The 24,535-nt window shown below is 40.9% G+C and overlaps 1 protein-coding gene across 10 annotated transcripts in view; it reads left to right on the top strand.

Annotated features, from left to right (window-relative positions):
- LOC121156772 (amyloid beta precursor protein) overlaps positions 1-24,535 on the top strand; it is a 248,055-nt gene that overhangs the window by 32,205 nt on the left and 191,315 nt on the right. For 7 of the 10 annotated variants that reach the window (XM_040980686.1, XM_040980687.1, XM_040980684.1 and 4 more), the window contains exon 2: positions 21,341-21,508. The exons of 2 other annotated variants lie outside the window; for them this stretch is intronic. In XM_040980686.1, coding sequence (XP_040836620.1) covers positions 21,341-21,508 — 168 coding nt within the window. Of the gene's footprint in view, positions 1-12,466; positions 12,484-21,340; positions 21,509-24,535 lie in introns of those variants that run through there. One more of the 10 variants, XM_040980682.1, reaches the window with a different exon arrangement.

Raw genomic sequence — 24,535 nt, 5'->3', positions numbered from 1 at the left:
CACTTTGTTTTTCAATGATGAGTGTTTGGGCAAGCGTCATTCCTTGTGAATACTGACCTTGTTTTTTTGTGTTGTATTTTTCTTGTACATGAAAAATCAGTGCCTTTCTGCCTCCAGGGAGTCACTTGAGATACTGCAGTCTTCAGACAATAATTTAAACCAAGAGAATTTTCTCTTCTTTTAAATTTTATTTGAGAAACAGAGGCAGCTTGGATCTGCTAGCTCATTCTGCAATAATGTGCCTGAAATAATGGGGAACCAGGAACTCATGCTTTGTCTCCCAGGTGGATGGCAGGAACAGTTATTTGAACCATCATCTGCTGATGTCCATGGTGGGAGATGAATTAGGGATTTAAGCTGGGACTGAAGCCCAGATACTCTGAAGTGATGGACAGGTGTCCCCATAGGCATTGTAACTGTTAGGTCAAAAACACTGACCGCACACAAAGAGAGATTTTTTACACAGTTATTTGTAAAGTTTTGGCCAATGCCTGGCATGGTAGCCTAGCGGCTAACGTCCTCACTTGCACACACCAGGATCCCATATGGGAGCTGGTTCCTGTCCCAGTGGCCCTGCTTCCCATCAGCTCCCTGCTTGGGGTCTGGGAAAGCAGTCCAGGATGGCCCAAAGCCTTGGGACCTGCACCTGACCTGAAAGAAGCTCCTGGCTCCTGATGTCAAATCGGTTTAATTCTGGCTGTTACAGGCATTTTGGGAGTGAATCAGCAGATGGAAGATCTTTGTCTCTCCTCTCTGTATATGTGACTTTCCAATAAAAATAAATCTTTTTTTAAAAAAAAAGTTTTTGCCAAATGTGTGTGAGGTACTTTTTGAACAATGCTTGTTTTAAGCAAAACATTACAAATTATGGTCTGTGTCCAATTTTAGTGTAACCATCTGGCTTTTGTGTGATATACAACAATATATAGTGACAATTAATAAAACATTAACATATTGTCTCTGAGGAAAACCCAAATTAGAATTAATGAAGTCCATGGCTTTCTATTAATTATCTTTTAGTTACCTCATTCTTTTGTATCGATAAATGAGCCCACTGATATTGCGAGACCTGGTAATTCTACTTTATAAGTGTTCCTAAAGGCCTTCTCTTTATAGAAAGGGTGTTTTCATTTGACATTCAGAGTGACTTGTCTGTTACTTTTGTGACAATGGGAACATTGGAAATGAGTTGCAGTCGTATTGTGAAGTCAGTAGTAACATGGGCTCCGTGTTTTAGACAGAAAATCGCTGATTTTCTCCTCCCCGGATATAATAGATAAGCTTCAGGCAGGGCCGTGGCTTCTGCCTTTTGTGTTGTTGTTTCTTGTTCACTGATGATCTTATCACTTTATTGAATTTTACAAATAAGATTTTAGAATCTGAGCACCTGAGTTATTACCTGATGTGCACCGTTCATCAAGTAGTTCTTGTTGCTGTAAGTGAATCTAACCTTGACTGAACATTTAGATTTGTGCACCTGTGGAGTAGCACAAGCCTGGGACTTTGCTCTGTATTGGATGTTATAAATATTTGTGATCAATTTCTTGATCTTGTTACTTTTTTTGTGCATTCTGAGTGCTCATGTTTTGCTTCTGAAATATCTGGCCTTTGGAGATTGTTTGAATAATCTCTTTTTGTGCTTTGCCTTTTATATGTAATCATTTTGCCTCAAGGCAAATTTGATGCTTTATTACAGTCTGTGGGCTTTCAGTGACATCAGCTGCTCTTGTTCTCTTCAAAACTTCCTCCAGTTTGGTTTTCTTCATTTTGTTTCACTCAAATGATGTGGTTGAGTTTTGCTTGATCATCATTTCAAAATATGCTCAAACTGGTAAAATGGAAGAATCCCATAACCAAATACATTTGGGAAAACTTGACTTTAAAAAAAAAACTTAACCTGGAGCCTGTCGTGGTAGCCTAGTGGCTAAATAATTGCCTAGCATGTACCAGGAACCCACATGGGCACTGGTTCATGTCCTGATGTCCTGGCTGCTCAATTTTCCATCCCAGTCCCTGCCTGTGACCTGAGTAAGCAGTAGAAGATGGCTTAAAGCCTTGGGACTCTGTATTATCTACTTGGGAGACCCGGAAGAAGATCCTGACTCCTAGCTTCAGATTGGCTTGGCTCTGGCCATTGTGGACACTTGGGAAGTGAACCAGGGGATGGAAGCTCTTTCTCTCAGTGTCTTCCCTCTATAAATCTGCCTTTCCAATAAAAAGAAATAAAATCATTAAAAAGATAGATTCCTGCAGTTCATTCTATGCCGACTGCTTAATAATGCTTTGATCAAGGGCAGTGCATAAATTGAAAACTTCCCATTGCTCAGTGACACTTCGGTGTAATGCCTTATCAATGTGTTTGTAGTGAAGTTGGGTAAACAAAGCTACAGCACTGCCAGTCATATAAAAACATGGCAAGTATAATTATGTACCATGCATCATGCTTGACAATAACAAATAACTATATTACTGGTTTATGTATTTACTGTACCAGTCTAATTGTTTTAGAATATACTCCTATGTATAAAGAAAAATGTATAAAATAGTTTGTATGTTACCCTGGAAGTAGCCTCAACTGTCCTGAATTTACCACATCTCTTGATTGCATCTAGCGTTCAACCTGCACCATCCAGATTGTAGAAGTAGGCACTATGATGCTTGCACAAAGGCAAAACGGACTGACATACATTGTTTGAAGCATGTCTCATCGTTAAGGTACACACAGCTGTATTGCTAAATTTTAATCCTTGCAATAATGTATGAAGTAAGGTGCTATCATATCCATTTGAGAGAAAAATGCAGTTGATGAAGTTCAAACCTTTCCCCCAAGCAGCTGGCAATTTGGCCCATGCCTTTTGAGTCCAAAGATCACCCTGAGGTGTGGGATCTCTCTGCCTGCTCCTACAAAGATCCTGAACCAGCTCTAAACCCTGATAGAAAAGGAAGTGATGGCTAGACCCTGTTCACAGCTGCAGATATAAGGCATAGAGAAGTTTCTGCAGAAAGTTTATTTTTAAGTCACGTGTTTTTGTTGGACTCTTGATCCAGTAGCAAACACCTTTAAATTCCAGTGAGAGTTAATCATTATTTAAAGGGATTCTAGTAATTTAGCATCTCTTCATGTGACCAAGTCCCTCACCATGAAATGCTCAGCTAGAATTATAGTTTTAACCCATGGAAAAAAGATTCTGATTGGCTGACTTGGTCTTAGGAAACCCTAATTAAGAGTTTGTGATTCTGGTTTCTTATAAACTTTGCTCAGAAGTGGCTACCACCCATTGTTTCTATTTTTATATAGCTTGGATAAATAACACTCAAGGGTATGTTAATTAATAGATTACTCTTATAGCTTGACTCAGGGTGTTAGTGCAGTAAATGTGTTTTTGATCAATGTATAATTATAGCCAGCCTCGTGTTATCTGAATTGGGTTATCTTATTTAATGTTAATAACTCTTGATCTCAAAACTGCCTTTTTAAAACTGGTACATAAAAATCACACATAAATATAAGGTATCACGAGGATGCCTTGAATAATAGTCAATTCAAGGTAGACATGCTTATTAAATGCCAGATACATATCAAAATTAGTAAGTATTAATTTACATACAAGTTGTATTTTGTAGGGTTTAGATAATTGTAATTTCCCATTATAAGTTGGGTTGTCTCTGCATGTGCAATATGGAAAATCTATCTAATTCAACGCATATTTTTATGCCAGTTTTGTTTTAGTATTATCCTGGAGATACAGAGATGAGTAAGACATGATACTTTTCCCTTAAGTAAAAGCTTAACTCAGCATTTTCAACCTAGATACCCTTGGTATTTTGAGTCAAGTAACACTCTTTAAAAATCAATTCCATTTTCTGGTGGTGGCTAATCTGTTTTATTTACTTGAAAGATATAGAGGGAGAGGGTTAGGGATGGGGAAGGTAGTGATCTTCCATCCACTAACTCACTAGCCAGATGCTGAGACGATGGGGGCCGGCTGCGACAGGCTGCAGAAGAACCTGGGCGAGTGCATGGGTGTTGGAGCTTCAGGTGGTGGCTTAACCCAGTGTGACACAATGCTGGCCCTAGGTCTGATAGCTATGGATGGGGATGTCTGGAAAGGCTGACCAGTGCATTACAGGATATTTAATTGCATCCCTGGCTACAAGATGTTATTAGAACTGCAAGTTTTGACAACCCTGCTCCCCTGGAGTAATTCATGGGACTCAAAAAGTAAGGTGGCTTTGGGTCCCTGTAGTTTAACTAGCTTTTCTCCGTTGAGAGCCACTGTATGGCTGAACAATGGGAAAAGCTCCTGCCTGGCTAAGCAACTGATGATTGAAGATTGGCTGTGCATGTAAAAGAAAATAAGTGCATACGCTATTTGAAAATGTACTCTGATTTAGACTGGAAAAGGTTAGCATTAAGTGCACACCCACATCATTTCTTCTTTAGAAAACAGCTGTGATGTGAAATACCTTTTAGCAAATCTGAATAGGTGCCTCTATTCTAATTACTTAAAACTCTTATTACTTAGAAAAATTATATATGTTGTGTAACTACAGTAGAGTTGGGAGCCAGAGTTTACAAGTAATTTTTTTTGTGTATGTTTGTGAGCACAGCTGTGTATTTCTCTTGGATTATTTGAATAAGTTTAAAAAATGTGTTTATGTAAATACTCCATGATTACATTTTCTAACTTACATCTTTGCGATGCAGTGTGTTACCTGACTGACTTACACAAGGGCAGGATGTAGCTTAGAACCCATGTTATTTTTCTATTTTAGTGCTTGTTACTGTGTAGGCATGTTAGAAAAACATAGCAGAGGGTCAGGAATGCATTAGTGATTCAAGAAGATAATTTGCCTGGTGAGAGTCCAGATAATTCTTTCCCCAGGTCACATAGGCAAATCTGAGCAGGTCTGTTACACATTTGTACTTTTGAAAATTTGTTTTAAAAATCCCATCTTTCAAGGCGATGAAATACAGATGGATTGCTCCACCAGACTGGCTCCAAGAACCCCTGCTGTGATTCGGCACCCACAGCGGTAGAGGCGGTATTGGATTTTGTTGCTAAATCAGAGGATCAGTGACTGTGGGCCTCAGTTCCTTGCCCTTGCTTCTGTCGCCATGATGTGCTCCCATTGTCTGTTGCGGTGCTCCTGCTGCCTGGTGATGTGAAGGCCGTGCGAACCAGTCCACCCACCTCCTAGCACTCTGAGAGCTGTTGCCATAGTTGACAAGTCCCACAGTGTCCTCTTACCTCCACTTCTGTGCATTTGGCCGCATGCTATAGTCTTGGCTGGGCATGCATCCTTCTCCCATGCACCTCAGGACTGAGACATAATCCTTTAGGGGTCCCATAAGTGTGCTCTAGTTTTCTTTTATCAAAGGAAAAATAATGATTATTTTAAGACTGTTATATAATCATGAATCCAACTTGAATTAAACCAACACAGCCCTAAATATAACTTTTTATATTGTTTGTTTATCTGAGAGGGCAGAGGGAGGGGGAGAAAGAGACAATGCCTGTCCCTCAGTTCGTTCCCCAAATGCTTTCAACAGCTGGGGCTGAACCAAGCTCAAGCTGCAAGCTTGGCACAACATCCAGGTCTTCCTGTGCATGGCAGGGACTCAACCAGTGAAGCCAATTCCTGCTTCCTCCCAAGGTGGGCATTAGCATGAAGCTGGAAGCTGGAATGCAGTCAGAATTCAAACCCAGGTGCTCAGCTATGGAAAGTGGTACTTGAACTGTCATGCATGGGCATTTTAATCACTGAGTAAAACACATCACTTTTCGTATTGTTGTAGAGAGGAAGGGACTCGTGCATCTTCCTACACTGGTGAGATGTCGCTCTTGATGTCCTTGAAATGTGGCGGTCAAACAAACATGTATTACAAATTCAAGGTTGCTCACAGGCTGGCCCTCAGTGCTATCTGTCCTGCTTCCTCTCCCCAGCCCTGCCCATAAACCTTATCTACTCCAGTCCACCAACGTTTCTTTCTCCAAATGGAGTAGGACATTGCTTCCTGAGAGCTTTTTGACACCATCACTTCACACTTGGGCTTTGTTATGTTAGCATGTATGGTAGCCAGTTGTGCTTCAGCCGTGACATTGTATGCCAAAGAAGTTTGGGTCTCCCCACCATTCTTTATCTTGAATACGATCAATGCTTGGGAAGTGTTTATTGAAACACAAGACATCAAGCCAGAAATTTCCTGAAAGTTAGCCTAGAATTCAACTCTGAAACCTTCTCTGCAAGAAGCAGCAAGGGCAAGTTTTTGATAGCCATCTGCATTCGTGGTTGGCCTTAACCATCAACTCCTCCTGGTGGTTTCAGGTGTATTTCTGCAGGCTGCTCTTTTCCTTTAGGTGTTAGGTTACCCCATAATCGATTCTATGCTTCTGTGGGTTTTTAGCTGCAGGAATTTTTAAAGGATTTTGGTTGGGTGCTTTAAAAAAAAAATTCTGGCTGCCCACAGTTGTGTAATTCTCAGGGTCTAGGGAGAGCATCTGATTCTTTAAGAATGTAGCTTGAATTGCAAAATGATGCTTCTCCCAGGAATGTGTTATCAAAGAATAAGAAAACTAATATTGCAACATACTCAGCCAGGCACACCTAACTCAGACTGCCTTGCTTCCTAAGCCCTGGTGCTAGAAGGAACTGGAGGCTAGGGTACGCAGGGGTTGGTGAAGACAGAGGTATATGTTATACTTACTGTACATGCTGCAGTAGCTTTTTGTCTTGTTTTGTTTTTAATGTTAGGACATTGTTTTCCTGATGCCACAGGGAGAAAAAAAAAAGAAAAAAGAAACCCTCGTGGGTATCTAAGGTAAAATCCATTTTGTACTATTTGCTGCCTTTGTCAGTAGCTGTAGGTTCTACATTTTAGTTAATTGTGGTCACTCTTTTTCAGGCTAGGCATTCCATATTTCTCAAGTATTTATTGCAGGAGTGAGCAAGGCAAGCAAGTGGTAAACAAGGAAGAGCTCCCAGATAGTGAAGCATTTACGTTAAAAGAACATATTCTGTCGTGTTGATGTGTCTAAGTGTTATCACTTCTGCTTGGAGCGCAGATGTGTGCCTCCAAGTGGTAACCACTCGGTCCTCCCAGCACCCGCAACGTACAAATACCACTGTGACTTGGAAAGCACCGTCATGATGCTGCTAACCCAGGCCTTCCCAACGTCCACTCGGGTCTGTCCCCATTTATAGAGAAGAAAATGAAGTCTCTCATGTTACATAACCAAAACCAACACTAAAATTAAGTCCAAAAGTAAGACTTCATTTTTTTTTTTTTTGGCTTGTGATCTGCTTATTTTCTGCAACAAATCAACAGTTTTTTTTTCCTTGTAATGCAGCCAAGAAAACAAATAGCAGCTTCACTTTTGCGTCCTCTTTGGAATTATTTTCTGCTGGGATTGCAATTCCTAACTGCCTTTATTCTGAGAGGAATGTCAGTTTGAAAAATTCTTACTGTGAATCTGAGGCAGTGAAATGACTTCTTTGATAATGCCTTGGTATGAATTATTTAAGAAGGAAAACCTATCTTTGCTTATCATGCACCTAGCCTGAAACTTGAACCTTGTGTATTTTTCAGGCCTGATGAGAAGGGATAGTATTGGCTTACACTGGAAGTGATAAGTTAACAATACAGTTTGCACAATGAGCACGAATGCTGTTTCAAAGTTACTCTAGATTTTCCACAGCACCTTCCTCTTCTCTCTAGATTTCTGTTGGCAAAGCTGATTTTTCCCATGCCAAAGACTTGGTAGTAACAACACAATTCAATATAGATAGTAAACTCTGAAAGGAAATAAAGGATGTATTTAAAAATCAAGTGTCCTTTTTACTCATCAGAAATAGAATGCATCATGTTTTCTTGCCGAAATATTTCCGTAAATGTGATTTAAAAAATTGAAGGATGCAGTTCTAACACCGTGAATCCTCAGAATGCCCAGCACTTACAGGTGTTTGGGCTAACGTGTTTGTGAATAATTTCTCTAGCTCTGTTGACTGCAGGTAGCTCTTACTGACTTTATGCAAATATGAATGTGTGAACTCTGTGTGTGTTTGAAGAGATTAAAAACAGAAGGAATCATAAATATCTGAAATGTTGTGCTTTAGTAAGCTTCCACGGAGTGAATTCTTTTATTTCTCTTCTCTTTCCCTTCTCCTAATCTAGTATGACTTGCTTTTTTTACTAGGTCTTCTAATGGCATTTAATTATCATATTCCATTTATTGTATCCCTTCTTTGTTAATTGGAAACCGTGTATGAATGGTCAGGGTCAGGTAGTCTTATTTTGTGGGTCTTTGCTAATTATTGGACGTTGATAGTGGCCTCGCTGCTGGACTCAAAAAATGTTCTGGGGGCTGCTCTCCTGTATGCTTGAAGCAAGTCAAATAGAAAGACTCTGTGCTCCCAATGTGGGTTCATTCCTCTTAACCTAAGAGCTTCTCTGAGATCTTCAAAAGCTTCAGTTTGGCAGATTGAAAGGCTGAGAGAGAGAGAGAGACGAGGGAACAGACACAGCTCCCGCATCTGCTGTTGTGTTCCCCAAAGGGCTGCAACAGGTGTGGCTCAGCAGGACCAACACCGGGAGCTGGGAGCTGCATGCTGATCTCCCACCCCAGGGGCAGAGACTCGAGGACTTGAGCCATCCTCTTTTGCCTCTCAGGATGTACATTAGCAGAAAGCTGAATTGGAAGTGGAGCTGTGACTTGAACCCAGATATTCCAGTGTGGAATTGAGCCAAACACCCACCCTGCTCTCAGATTTTAATTTGCATTTTGGAAGTCTCTTTAGCCTAATTAGTAGTTTCATAACATTTTGCTTCTAAAAAAATTGTTAGACATGAAAGGATATGGACAGTGTGGGATGTGTGTACCAGAGCCAGGTGCATAGACTGGCCTCCTCATTGCACCTGAAGACTAGTAACCCCAGTACCTAGTTCTCCCCATTCTATCCCTCTTTGTCTATCCACATTGGTTTCACAGTTACCTGAAGCCTGAGAACTGGGAGACGCCATAAAGGACAAGACTGGGCTGACTTTCTCAGTGACCAGTGTGCTTTATTTTCTTACTGAAGTAGTTTAGGCATTTCCAGTATATGCATGTGTGAGTCTGACCTTATGGCATGTGTTCTAATTAGACGATAAACCTGCTGCCTCTTCTGAAACGTTGTTCTATTATTTTTCTACATGCAGCTTTTCAAAGACCTCTTATTTTCTTCTCTGTAGAATGATCTCTTAGGAATCTATTTCATCTGCGTTCTGCATTATCATAGTGAATGTGACGGGCCAGAATAGACTGTAAGACTTTACATTTGCGCTTATTTGTACATGAATCATTTTCATATGAGCCACGAACTCTAGAAAAATTCATTATTATGCTCTGAAGCCTTATTGATAAAGCTTGAGTGCATTTTGGTTCTGCATCATTAGCAATAAAAATCACATTTTAAGAAAAATAAAGATCAAGCCATCTTACAGGCAATACATGTTCTAAATTTCCAGGCAAGAGGAATGGCTTGTAAATTATAATTATGTGCAGATAGTCTGTTCCAAGATAGCAAGATCCTGTCTAGAACTCAGTTGTTTCCATGTGCATGGGTCCATGTACTAAACCCAGGAGATAGTGGGTTTAATCTCTTGAGGATTTGCTTGGTGCTAGCATTTTGAAGCATGATGAAATCGGATAGAATCTCAGTGCAAGTGCCAGACTCCAATTCGGCTTCACCCAACATTCCAGAACCAAGTTTCTCACCCCACCCCTCTTCTCTGCACATGTCCCTCCCTCCCAGAGAAATCTGGGCAGTAGTTACGTGGGTCAGGAACCCACAGAGCATGTGTGACACAGATTTCAAAACATGCTGCTTGCTTAACTGGTGAGGGTGATCATGGGCACATGACTGTTCTCTGATGATAAGATGTGTGTGTGTGTCTTGCTGGGAGAAGCCTAATTAGAATAAGATTCTGTATTCCCAGAACCTCATGTGGAATGTGAGAGGGAACTCGGTCTATTTAATACTATTAGACTATTTCAGATTTGAAGTATTTCTTCATCAAGATCACATTGAGTGAAAACAAAAGGCACGCAGTTAAAATTACCTTCAAACAAGTCGGCTTATCATTTCTAGAGGTCTAAAAAAAAAATTAAACCTATAAAAGCCCTTAGACCCAAAGATGGCAATAGGTTGTTCCTCTCCCAAAAGCACCTGGGCTTTGTGTTTGGAGCACCATTCCGTTGGCCCCTAGCCATATCACTGACGGTCAGTTCAAAAGATCAAAAGAATATGCTCATGCAGCCTAGCTGAGACAACCTCAGGCCATACATGCAGTATCACATTCTCATGATCTTTGTGGCTCTGCAGGTGCTGGCCTGAGCTGGTAGACGTTATGGATATTCTGACTCTCCAAGAGCTTATGAAAGGGCCACGAGGAGATGGTGGGTGCATATGCAGAAAGGCTAATAAAAGACAAACATGTACTGTGTTGCCCAGCACTTAATATTTTTAGTCATATTATGTGCTTTATAAAGTTTCTTTGTGGCAAGTTTAGGGCTATGCTATTCAATGGAAATATAGTACTAGTCCTTTAGATAATTAAATGGTTCAAGTAGCCACATTTAAAAAAATAAGTAGTATTCCTTTAAGTAACTTAGTACATATTTTAAGACCTATTTATTTAAAAGGAAGAATTACAGAGGGAGCGACGGGGAGTGAATGACTCAATGGCCAGGACTGTGGAACCTGAAATTTCATGTTGGTCTCTCACATGGGTGACAGGTGCCCAAACAGTTCTGCCATCTTTTGCTTTCCCCATTGGCAGGAAGCTGGGCTGAAACTGGAGCAGCTGGGACGAGCCAGTGCTCATATGGAATGTTGGTGTCTCTGGCTGTGGTTAAACCCTACTGTACCATAATACTGGTCCAGTAACATTTTGTGACCATAATTATCATTTTGGAATGTAATCAATAGAAGAGTTGTTATTAAAACCTTTCATTTTAGCATGTTTATACTTAAGTGCTTCAAATCCAACTTATGTTTTCATTTAAAATAATTTTGGAACACTTCATTTTCAGTAAAAAACTTTGTGTTTATTTGAGTTTTTCAAAAATAGATGTCTTAACAATTACTGTTTAACTTCATATTAACTACCATTAAATAAAATGAATTATCAGTTCCTCAATCTTACTATCCCACATTCCAAAGACTCAGCATTCCATGTGGTTGGTTGTTACCCTACAGGACAGTAAGTTAACCAAATTAATAGTATAGTCAGTTGTTTTTCGTTTGGTTGGTTGGTTGTTTTTTTTTTTTTTTAAGGAATATGGGAAGGAGTGAAATTTTCAAGAACATTAACAAAAGAACAATGTTTTTATGTTGACAAGGTAGTAAGGGCTATATGCTAACAACAACAAAGCAACAGAAAATTCAATCCATGGTCAAGTAGACCTACTGGGCACAAGTCATTTAGCACAGCATGAGTGAACATTTAGCTAGCTGGTAAGACATGCATCACTCAGTGGAGTACCTGAATATGATGCCCACCTCTGGCTCTGAACCGTACTTCCAGCCAGTGCACTGGGCGGGGTCAGTGATGAATCATCATGTGGGATCCTGCCCACTCCCAGCTTTGACCCTGGGCCAGTTCCTATCCTTTTGCTCATTTAGAAAGTGAACCATTAAATAAATGCTTCTCTCTCTCTCTCTCTTTCTCCCTCTCCCTCCTTCCCTCCTTCCCTCCATCACTCCCTCCCTCCCAGTAATTGATTACAATGTTTAACAGTTTAAACATTGTCTCATAAAACATTAGAAGTAAGGCAGCAGAATTAATTATGATAGCTTGATTGTAGAGCATCATTGATTGTAGACCTGTGCTCTGCCAGCTGTGTGGGCAGGACTCTCGATTCCTGGGAGGAATTGGTCAGCTGTATCTCACACAGATTTACTCATCTACTGCTTTAAGGACAAAGTTAATCCTGTAACTGTCCACCCAGTTCATCATTGCCTCTGCAACAACACTGGATGGTTATTCACTGCGTGTGTGGTTGGTTCCCCATGAGCTGGTGCTCTGGGAGCTTGGTCCTCAGTGGGTGAGGCTGGGAATTGGCAAGCCCTTAGGAGGTGGAGCTCAGGCCTAGGTTACTGTTCCCGAGCTCTCTTGCGTTTCCTTTCCTGCAGTATGGTCTCTCATTGAACCATCTTGATGCCATCCACCGTCAGGCTGCACAGCCAAGGAGCCCCTCATGGAGATAACTCTGTACAGTACTGTTGGGCTTTAAGCCTCTAAAACCATGAGCTAAATAAGCTGCTTACTCAGCCTCCTGCATTCGTTATAGTAACAGACAAGACAGTAGACATTTTACTTAGTTCATTTGCTAATGAGCCACTTACTACCTTACGACTTTCCTAGCTATCTTTCTCTGTCACTAAGTGTTTCTTGTGAGTTTCATTCAGATGTTGGATAAACTTGTCTTATTTTCTTATGTTCTGGGGTAAATTTTTTTGCCCTCCAAGGAGGTTTCTTTTAATGTCTTAATAATGCTCATCGACATGTGAATGCGTTATTCTGCAGTGGTTTCAAACAGCCAGATTTCCTGTTTGGATCTTGTGTTCTCTTAGTGAAGCGTGTAAATACATTAAATGTTTTCATTTTCATCTCTTACAGCTATCTCTTTCTCGTCACGTCCTACTTCAAATAATTATTTGCAGCAGAATACAGGATGTTGTATGTATTTTAAAGAGCAAACAATAATGTTTCTGCCTTCTGGAAGAAATCCTGTTTTTATCATTTAGTGTCTTATGCCTGTGAAATGCAAGATGGTATTTCAAAAATTTATAAAAACATAGTTAAAGCACAAGCCTATTTTGGTGCAAAAAATTTGAAAGGCATTCATAGTTTCTTTATAATGTTTATTTTCCATAGCTTCTTGAAGACCTCTCTGTCATGTCTCTGCTCTATTTATTGCCACAATAGTTTTGCAAAATCACAGCCTACCCAGAGAGTTTGGTGGCTTAAAAACAACCATTTATTATAGGCGACAGACTGGTAGGTCAGCAGATCTTGGTTGAGCGTGGCTGGAGTTCATGTAAGTCAGAGAAAAATGGGAGCATGAGCACAGATAAAATGTCTCTTGTGTCTAAAATGAAAATGATTCATAGATTTTTGGGTTTTCTGTGTTGCATAATGTGCTGGATTGCTAATCAATTTTAGCTGTCAGAGTTGGTGGAAATCTTATTGGAAAATAATTCATTTGTTCCTTTCAAGTTTCTTTATAGTGAATGCCATTCAAACTGTTGTTTCTTAGGAATTCAATTTCTGAGTCCTGCAGTTTATAGTAACGCACTTGCATAACTCAATGGTTATTTATAATCTATAAATCTAGCAAAATACTAACATTTCTGAGTTTCTGTAATTGATTTGTTAAACTGCAAATGAATGTGTGTGTATCGTAGCACCACAACTACATAATATACGTAGCAGTGAATTACCCATAGATACACAGTGTTTACTCACAGTTGTAGATTTTAAAAATGCAGATTGAACAAGTAAGAGTTAATGAATATCCATTAATAGTTGTAGTGTTGGGAAGTTTGTATACCTCGAGAGCAGATTCAGTTGGGTCTATCTGATCTAAGGAGAAAGCTAACTTTAAGGACATTACATATTTCTATTTCAGGTGAAGAGATAAACTGTATATCAGTGTGACTCTGAAAAGAGAGAAATTCTTAGCAATATGACAAGAGAGGCAATTAAATGTGGCACAGTATGTGAGAACTCAAAAAGTTAATGGAATAAGTGTATTAAGGAAAACTAAATTTTAAAGCTTTACACCGAAATACTTCCAATTCCATTTTCCATGAGCCTTCAGAAGCACCCTTCTAAGTGTGTTTTTGTCTATTTCTTTGTGGGACTACGTATATGCAGTTAAAATATAGAACATTCACTTGTTAAAACTAAATGTGCATTCACTGAATTATGAACAGTTTTGAGGTTAATAGTTTACTACACAAAGCTGTATTTTTCTTAGAATTCACTTGATGTCTGTTTATTTCAGAGTTAATCAACAGACATCACTTTCTTGGGCAAATACTAAAATGCATGCTTTAAGCATTGGCAGTTTTGTGGGTGTTAGAGATCAAAAGTTCCTTTTAGTTTCCTGGGTGCCAGCCACGAGGAAGATTGACCTTGTTGTAAGACTGTAGGAACTTGAGAAAACCCATTCTTTGAGCTGAAAGAAAAGCTTGCAAAGAACAGGCGCAGCAAATAGCATCAAGGTCCCTAACTTGTAATTTGAAGGGAGATCAACAGTACCCCAGAACACATGAAGAATCTTCAGAAGTGAAATATGCAAATTAGTTCTCCATGAGGAACGTTTTCCTTTCTCAGCACCCTGGTGGGGCCAGTCAAGTGAGTGGCAGAAAGTCAAGGTGTGAAGTAATTACGCAGCAGGTAGTGGAGGTGGACAGATGTGTGGATGCTCTGTGTGGGTTCAGTGGAGTGGTGTACAGTTTCAATGATGACATTCCATTTTTCTGCAGGCCTGGGCTGGCTGCACTGTTCTCTCAACACAGGCACACATATCTACACATAAGGGCGAAATGCTGGAAAATTGTAATTTTCCATTTTAATTGCCTGGTCACACCAGCAGAACCCTTGTTGGAGTAGATGCAGCTCCCTTCTGCCTCTGCAGCAATGGCCTTACATGCGTCCTTTCTGGAGGCTTTTCCAATCCTGGAATTCGGATGAATGCTGTCTATCGATTCACCTGCGTCTGCAATTCTAATTTCCAGGCAGTTAGTGCTAAAACGAGCAGCTGCTGGTTCTGCTGAAGATACCTTGGCATTTAAAGGAAAACTTTTCCAGACAGTCTTTTCCTTAGGAGAGTGAAAAATGTACTTTGTTCAGGATTAAGTTATGTACTTAATGACTCCCTTGAAAGAGGTCTGCTTGGAAATTTTCCGAATTGTGATTGTAGAGGACATTTGTAAATGGAAAATTTAAAAAGTGTATGCCATTGACTTCAAAATAACATATGGTAGAAATGTTTGTGGGATATAATTGACTTATGCTCAGGTTAAGGGAAAGCTGTATTTATGTGTGGAAACCGCGGGTGTGCTAGAAATACTAACCTGATCCTGTGCTTTGCAATGTGACTTTAGACAAGAATTGGACCTGCAGGAAAAGCAGCAGATGCAAGCATTTCCCTCTATGAGGCTCGCTATTCAGAGCCCTGAGGACTCTGGTCACAGCGCGGCCACCAGATGATCTGCATTAGCTGGAGGAGGCCTTCGGGATTGCCTCAACCCACAGACACAGCTCAGCTGCCTACCCGAGCAGCATGCTCTCTCCTTGCCAAGCAGGACTTAGCCACACAGAGAGCTCCTTGTTCCCTTCTGCCTCGGTGGAGACTGCTGGAAGGAATGTTGCCAAGCCTGCTCCATAAAGAATTTTGATCTCCTTGATAATAATAAAGAAACTTTTTGGAGAGAGGGAACACCCCCATCTGAAAGACAACAGGAGAACTTGCTCAAGAAGCCTGGCTCTGTGCTTCACTGTAAATCACGACAAATGCAGGTTTACTGCAAATTCTGCCTTTGTACATCGGACCAGATTAGCTCTATACGCTTACATTTGTTTACTTTTGCTTCCTCTTAAACACCTTTGAAGCTATTTAGCAACTTCACATTGAAAAGTCCATTTCAGTGTTCTATGCTTTTTTTTTTCCTGGCAGTAAAAGGTTTCTAAAAGGTTTGTGATCTTGTTAGGTATAATATTTCCATCTCTGCAGTTTAGAGCCTGCTGTGAACAGCCTCTTGTTTTTGACACGATGTGTGAACACTCCTTTGTCTTGGCTAGTTATTTTATTCATTGTCCCGGAACGCTGTTTTCCCATGGGAAAGCACCTCGGGTCCCGTGATGTCGGTGGGAAGCCTTTCAGTGCACAGGCAGGATCTTCAGATTCACTCCAAAATGCGTCAGCTGCCAGTGACCAGTTACACACCAGCGTTCTAATCCTGCAGGTGTTGTCTTAAGATTTCTGCCAAGTCGCCTTGAGTTACCTTGGAAAGTGTTAAGACATAAGCGGAATTAAAATGTGGTAATTATTTGGTTATATTTCCCATCCAGTGAGGCATTTATATTTTGCTGCTTTTGAAAGGAATGTTTAAAAGGGGGGTAATGTGGAACTGTGTCATAAATAAACTTTTTAAAAAACTGAATAAAAATAAGGTGTAATTCTTTTTAGAATGACTTTGAAGGAGCATGCTTTTTGTTTGTATGTTTGAAAGGCAGGCTGTTGGGGGGTGGAGGGAGATAGGCAGGCGAGTAGAGAGAAACAAGACTAACCCCCCAACCCCGAATGGCCAGGCCATAGACTGGAGTTTTTTTCCTCATCCCTGCAGGAGCTGAATGCATTCCCATCCAGGTCATGAGTAGGGAACTAATCAGACTTGAACAGGCACCGGGATAATGTGCCAACATTTCAGGTGGCAGCTTAACTTTCCCATGCCACAACACTGGTTTCAAGAGCATGAATTTTTGCTGGCATCAAAGAGCTTCGTTAAGGACCCAAACATTTCCATTTAGGGAAGTTCATATTACTGACTAGGCTTAATGTGGTTAAACCATTTCATAGAGACTTCTTTCAGGAAAAGGGATTTGGGTCGGCCTAGTGGGCTCTTGGACACAGCTCTTGTGTGGCCACATTGCCTGGTGTTGGTCCTTTCCTTTGGCTGAATGCCAGGGAGTATGAGCTGCTGCTAACCAGCCTGCTTTGTTTCCTAAATGGGCCATTTGAGGCAGGTAAAGATGCTGTGGGTTGTTTATCCTGTTTCAATTAACTCAGGATGGATGCATTACTTAACAGGTGGAAATCTTTGCAGGTGGGCTTCCGCAATTTTGTGTCTGTAAAGCAATTACTTTGCTTTTCACGTCTGATGTGAGCTTAAAAAATATTTTTTCCTGAGAAATGTGGTCTTGTGTGTTTGTAACGGGGATTCCTGACATATTAAAAATAATAAATGCAATCAATTTATTTATTTATTTGAAAGTCAGAGTTACACAGAGAAAGGGGGAGAGAGATGTAACTTCCATCCACTGTTTTCTACACTGTGGCTACAATTGCTAGGAGCCATGAGTTTCGTTCAGGTCTCCCCCTTGCATGGCAAGAGCCCAGGCACTTGAGCCATCTTTCACTGCTTTTCTTACGCTGTTGGCAGGGAGAGGGTTCTGAAGTGGAGCAGCCAGGACTTGAACTGGTGCTCACATGGGATGTTGGCTATGTAGCTGGTGACTTAACCCTCTGTGCCACAGTGTCGTCCCAGCTTGCCCTGATTATTGAAGGATCCAAGTGTATGCTATTAAGCTGGCTGTAATGAAGTCATTGGGAGAATTTCCATTATCACTCTCCATATATTCAATTTTTAAATAAGTTAATCTCATCTGATATGAAACTCAAATATATCTGAAGCATTTATTTTTTTAAGCCTGAAACTCCATTATGAAAGTGAAGAGATTATAAAGTAATTCTGAGATAATAATATTTGAAGATGTGAAAATTTTACTATATCATTTATGGTAGCCAGCATACACACATATGCAAACTGATGGCCTTAGAATAACTCTCAGGTCATGAAGAGGAAATGCTGACAAAATGGGAATGAAGAAATAAATTTAAAAAACAAAGAGGCTTTTACTGGTTCTGTTTCTATAACGGAGTGACTGATTATTCTCTTTTGTCATTTTCCTGCGAGTTCCATGTTGGAAGGCCTCAGTCCCGGCGAACACTGGGTTGGCTGTTTCTCCCGTTGTCAGTGCAAGGAATTTGTGCCTCGTGGTGTTCTGTGGGAGCTGTCCTGCTGTTAGGAATTGGAAGAGTAAGGTCAGCCAGGAAGAAAGAGGATGTGTAATGCTGTGAAACCAGAGGGTCATAGTAAATCATTGTAATAGAAGTCAAGGACTTCCAAAGAAGACTAAAAGCGTGAAAAGTGAGAGTTCCTGCAGAAAATCCCTTCTTTGTTTATGGGCGTAGAGGTATAGAATGTAACCTTTGAGAAAGTTGGGGTGATCAGAAGCAGGTGGGAGAGTGCTGAGTGTTATTTGTTCCCTGGTAGAGGAGGGGTGTTTGTGCATACACTGAGCTTGAGAAAAGGGGTAGTGTTTTAGGGGTCTGAGGCTGAGGAACAGATCACCACCAGTGCCAGATGAAGACAGCAATTGGAGCAGACTTTTAGTACAGTGATTAAGATACTGTTTGGGTGCCTCAGCCCACATCCAGTCCAAATCTCATCTCTGCCTCCAGTTCCAGCTTCCTGCCAGTGTGCATCCTAGGCAGCAGCAGGTGCCTGAGACCCTGCTACTCGCACGAGAGACTGAGATCAAGTTCCCAGCGCCTGGGTCTTTCCTCGCCCAATCCTGGGTGTTGTGGTCATTAAAGAGAAGAGGAGCTCTGTGTCTGATTCTCCTCTTCCCCTCTCAGATTTTTCAAATGCATCTTAAAAGATTTGAAGACTTGTGAAACAGCAGTTTTTATCTCTCAGTTTCTGTGAGTCAGGAGTTTGGTAGTGTGCTCTGAGTGGGTTTTGGCTCAAGGTCTCTCCAAAGTTGTAGACGGGGTGTCAGCTAGGGCTGTGTGGGGTCAGCTAGGGCTGTGTGGGGTCAGCCAGGGCCACAGGTGCTTAGAGGCTTGAGGGAGATTGGCTGCTGCATCACAGAGCCGTTGACGGTGGACCTGGCCATGGGGCTGCTTAGCTGTCCTCCCAACACAGCAGCTCTAAGCGAGCCCAGTGAAGAACCAGGATGCCCTTTCTGACCCTACTCTGGAAGTTACACAGCATCACCTCTGCTGCAATCTGTTTCTGGTACAGAAAACCCAGCTACCTTGTGGGAAAGGCTGTACCACGTGGTGAATACCAGGGTTGGGACTCACTGCGAGCCTGGTTGGAGGCTGGCTGCATTATTGGTGGAGACTGAAGGAAGGAAGGAAATGGAATCCGGGGCATTGGTGTTGATTTAAAAAAAAATACACTTTTTAAGGACGCTGCAGTGAGTGGTGATAGAGCAACAAGTAGAGAGAAGTTAAGAGGTCATGAAGAGAGGATAGATTTGACGTAATATTTATCAGTTATTATAAAGTTGACCTGTGCTAAGGGACAGTGTGTCCCCAGTGTGCTAAGTCCCTGCTAATGTTAGGACTGTTTGGCACAGGAGTGAGTGGAGGGTGGGCAGAGAGATGTATCTCAGCGATTACTATGGCAGTTTGGGCAGTGGATCGTAAGTTTACACTGGCAAGGCCTTAGATGGCACCTAAGACAGGTGTCAGTCACAGATATCAGCTTCCTTTTTGACCTGTTATAACTTTCTTGCCCTGCTACTATGTATTTCAATAGCATTGCCAAATGTTTTTGATTTTTAAGATTCAGACAATAATCATCTCTCGAGGAAATGGTGAAATTGAAGCTTTAGACTTTTACATTTGGGCTGCCTCTTGATTCAGTGCAGGGTCTGCTTATTTAAAGGACATTAAATCATCTGTTACAGTTGGACAAAATACTTGTGAAGATGCCTAGACAGATCAGGTATATGTGTATTTTATGTTTCTGTGGCAAAAAATTCTGGGAAATGGTTGTAGTTCTTAAACTGCAGCCTCTCAGTGCAGTGCCTGCATTGTTCATGTATTCCCTGCGCTGAACTGTTTGGGAATGATCCAGGTTCCTCTGGACTCACCCAGCTCTTGACTCTGTGCATGGCTTCTGTTGAAAGTTTGTGCTTGACACGGATGTTTCACATCTCTGCAACAACTGGATTCAACTGGTAGAGAGGTGTGGATTATGCTTGATGTGTCTTTTGATTCCATAATATCAAGTAGCATTTTTACTCCTGTAGATATCCACAGGATAATTTTCTTTTCGAGATACCAGAACACATTAAGCAAGAAACAGACACTTTAGAACTTCCATTTTCCCTTTGAAAATATTTATATGAAGATAACACGCATAAAAGGGTTGCAAACATTGGAGGAGCCCTTAATTTTACTGTTAAAGACAAGTTTGGCAGAAAAAGAAGGAAAGACAGAAGAGAGAGAGAGAGGTCTTCCATTGTCTGGTTTATTCTCTAAACAGCTGCAATGGTCAGAGCTGAGCTGATTCAAAGTCAAGAGCCAGGAACTTTTTCACCATCTCTCACATGGGTGCAGGGGCCCAAGGATTTGAGCCATTCTCCACTGCATTCTCAGGCCATAAGCAGAGGGAAGTGGAGCAGCTGGGACAAGAATGTAGGCTAACAGCCAGGGATTAACCACTGCTCTGGCATCCTTGTCGAGAATACTTTACTAAAGTGCTATATTGCCTGCAAACATTAACTAAGACCAATTGCAAGGAAGTGCCATACTAGGCTCTGAATGAGATTTGGGGATACGGGACACCAGCATCCTTGCTATATGGTTAAGAACTGAGAGTTCAAAGATGGACTTGTAATGAAACTGTTTACTATATCTTGACAATAGGATTCTGGACTCTGCCATTGTCCATGCCCACTATGATGGACATATGACTGTGTATGAAGAACTATACTTTAGTAATGATATAGAGGAACTGGGGTGGGGCATGAGAATTGGGGCTGGGATAAGGGAAATACCAGCAGCCTATGGAACTGTATCATAAAATGATAATAATAATAATAATAATAAAATGTTTTTAAAAAGAAGCAATAGTTAAAATGCAAAAAAAAAAAAAGAACTGAGAGTGGTGATCAGAGAATGTTGTAGGAAAAAGGCAGATAGAATGGTCAAATCCAGTTATGTTTTGGTGCTGAATTCTGTCACTTTTTCTGCTCAGAAATCAGTCCTAATGTAGTGACTTGCTAACTAGTAATGCACACTGCACCAGGTCTTTGGTGCCATACAGTGTTACTCCCCAGCCTGACCACCAGGAGGGGTGGCATTGTGCTTTGTGTGATTCAGTGGGTGGTTAATATGAAAATGTGGTTTCCTCCACAATGGTTGTATTTATTTCAGGAAGACATTTCATTGTCAGAACGTTCCAATCAATGCTGCAAAATCTTTTATGGGGATACATGCATGTTTTTCATCTAAATCATTCTATTGAGCATTATTTTTTCCTCTATTTTCATTAAAAAAAGAGAGAAGCACTGCATTACAGTTTGTTAGAAATGTCGGTAGTATATAGTATACTGAGCCCAAGAAATATTGACGGTAGAATTAATTCCTGATTCTAAATTAGCAGAACTACTTTTGATATGTTGCCAAAATCTCCGTTCTTTCCCCCAAGGGCTACAGATTCTGTAACTAACCAAAGTATATATGTGTGTGTGTGTGTGTTTCAGGTGCCTACTGATGGCAATGCTGGCCTCCTGGCAGAACCACAGATTGCCATGTTCTGTGGCAAACTGAACATGCACATGAATGTGCAGAATGGAAAGTGGGAGCCAGATCCATCAGGGACCAAAACTTGCATCGGCACGAAGGAGGGCATCCTGCAGTACTGCCAAGAAGTAAGTCCTGCTGGTTTGTAGCCAGTGCTATGTCATGATGGTGCCACGTTGGCACGCAGAAAGTATTGGACATGGGAACATTCCTGGTTTCACCCTTGTGGATTATGGATGCTCGGTCAGCATTTCTTTCTTTCTCTTACACCAAAGGCATCTTACAATAAGTAATATTTTGAACTTGGCTGTTCTAGTTTCTTTCCTGGATATCATGTCCTGTGCTTGCGATCTTCATTCTCTTTGCATAACTTTCCTACTATCATCATGCTATGGGAAATTTCTTTCTTATATTACTGCAGTTGACAATCACCAGAGTCCCAGACATTTTATCTCAGGCTTCCTGACAGCTATCTGTCCTGGGAAATATTATGGCTCTGTGTGTTTTAAGAGTGTTTATGAGAATGACTCATGTTCAGTATAAACATCAGGAACCTGGCAGTATTTTTGGACTTAAAAATCTTTATGTTGTGGAAATTTACCTTCAGTTATCTTGGATCAGTAATGAAACTTTAGTAAATAGTGTTGTTATTATTATGAAAATATTTGTATCTTTCACTGTGAATATTAAATGTAGTTAGTAACTGTCTAATTTTTGATGGAACTCTGTGTAAAAAAGGATGATATCTAATTATTAACTCCTGTGCTTGAGCCCTCACCCACTGTCTCACAGGGGTTTTTGTTAGTGGGAAGAGAGAATAGGAACTGGAGCTGGTCTCCAATCCAAGCCCATGCAATATGGGATGCGTGATCCCAAGTAGTGTCTCAACTGTTGTGTCCAATGCCTGCTCTAGAAGTTACTTTTTCAGTTTGGAATTCAAATTGAGTTAATGATATATGTCATTTCAAAATTACTGTTATTACTAGGCTGTTTAGTTTTTAATGTGCTCTATTTATAAAGGGCAGTCTTTAATTATTACCTTACATTCTGAAGAGACTAAATTATGCATCAAGGAATTTTTGAATCTTCATATTAAAATGGTGCTATGAATATTTAAATTCCATAATATGTATTTTTGGGAAAGCCTTTGAGAATACATTTATTCATTAAGGGTTGATAATAAACTTTTGCCCAGGTGTGACATTTATGATGTATATATTTTAAAAGTGATCGTATTCTGCAGAGTTCCTCTAGTACAGTTTTATGTGTAAGTGATGAACTTGGTAAAGAAGACGAATCTGTGTTTTGGGTAACATCTTAACATTTTTTGTAACGCATACAGATTTTTGTGTTTAAGATCTTTTAAATGCTAGAATTTAAATTTAATGACATTCATCTTTTACTGGCTATTTGTGTGTTCACTTATAACTTTAATTTCCCCTCTAGTTTCCCTTATGTATGTTTGTACTGCGTTAGTGCTCTGCGGAACTCTGAGGGTGCCTCTTATTTCCTGCTCTACTTAGATATCCCACTAATGCCTGGGTAGCTTTGCTTCCTCCCGTCAGTCTGTTGTTTGTGCTAGGGTCAGGTCTGGGGCATTTCCCAGTCCCAGACTTTACCAGATTGCAGGTGACCATGGGGTAGGAGAAGAGGACAGAAATCCTCTCGCTGTCTCCTGCCTGTTGCACATCTGGTATTTTCCTCTCTGTGTTGCTCACCAGCCACAGGGGTCTGCAAGGATGGTGCACGCCAGCCAAGTTCTTAAATAGACGTGAGCCTGTGGAGGGAGGAAAGGACTCAGGCACCAGGCCTGTGAGCCATTTAGATGCATCTGGTCTCTGATATCAGCAACCACTGAAGGTGTTATTTCCCAGTGTCACTCTCTTACTCTGTCACTGTGTTCCCCCTGGGCTTGCTTGCTGGAGCCTTGCTGTCTGAGCTGTTCAGTTCTGAAGGCGTGAACCCGGTGTGGCTGCAGAGCACATCAAGTGTGGCTGATCCAAGCAGACGTGTGTTCTAGCAGTAAGATAAATACCACATTTCACAGGCGGAGTGTGGATAGGCATGTAAGGTAACAATAATCTTATATGGGTTCCACATTGAAATAATTCCATTTTATTATATTATTAGGTACTTTGTCAATTCGGTGTGGTTGGTTGGCTTTCACCTTTTTCCTTCTTCACACGGCTCCTAGAGAGGGTACAGTTACATAGACAGTGGTATATTTCCGTAGGACAGCAGTGTGCTTCCCGATGACTGTGCTGCCAGTAACTCCGTTATATGCAATGGCAAGTAGGAGAAGCAGGTAGAATTGGAGAGTTTCCCCTCATCTACGCTCAGAACTTGACTGGTGATGGAGAGCACAGAAGGAAGTCTTATTTCGGGACATTTACAAATGTCTTACACTAAAAATATGTGAAATATTATAACTGAAATATTTTAATATTATTTTACCTATTAAGATGTTTTGGTTAATTTTTTTTTTCACTCAAAAGGCAGAGAGGTAGAAAAGGAAAATGAGACATATGTATATTTATTTATTTATTTATTTATTTTTATTGGAAAGTCAGATATATAGAGTGGAGGAGAGACAGAGAGGAAGATCTTCTGTCAGATGTTTCACACCCCCAAGTGGCCGCAATGGCTGGAGCTGAGTCAGTCCGAAGCCAGGAGCCAGGAGCTTCTGCTGGGTCTTCCACTCAGGTGCAGGGTCCCAAGGCATTGGGCCATCCTCCTCTGCTTTCCCAGGCCACAAGCAGGAAGCTGGATGGGAGGCATGGCTGCTGGGATTAGAACTGGCGACCATATGGGATCCTGGTACATATAAAGTGAGGACTTTAACCACTATGCTATCGTGCCCAGGCGCTATTAAAAATATTATAACAAAAGATGGTCATTTAAAGAGCCCAGCTTTTCTCTCCTCCTCCCTCAGAGATAAACCTGTGGGTGCCATGATTGTATTAATGAATAGGACAACAAGATCTGTAATGAAGAGAACTGAACCTGAAGGAAAGTTTTATAAAATAGTAAGCTTCACAATTTTAAAAACTGGCTTAGCCATGACAGTAGTGTCAGCTAGCTTCTGGTAAGCATAACAAAGTGTGCTTGTGAACATTTTATTTGCTTCCCTACTTTCTTTCACCTCTGGGGAAGAA

This window comes from Ochotona curzoniae, unplaced genomic scaffold (assembly GCF_017591425.1).
Source record: "Ochotona curzoniae isolate NIBS_2020 unplaced genomic scaffold, NIBS_Ocur_1.0 contig_3498, whole genome shotgun sequence".
Lineage (NCBI taxonomy): Eukaryota > Metazoa > Chordata > Mammalia > Lagomorpha > Ochotonidae > Ochotona > Ochotona curzoniae.
This window is presented reverse-complemented; position numbering and strand designations above follow the sequence as displayed.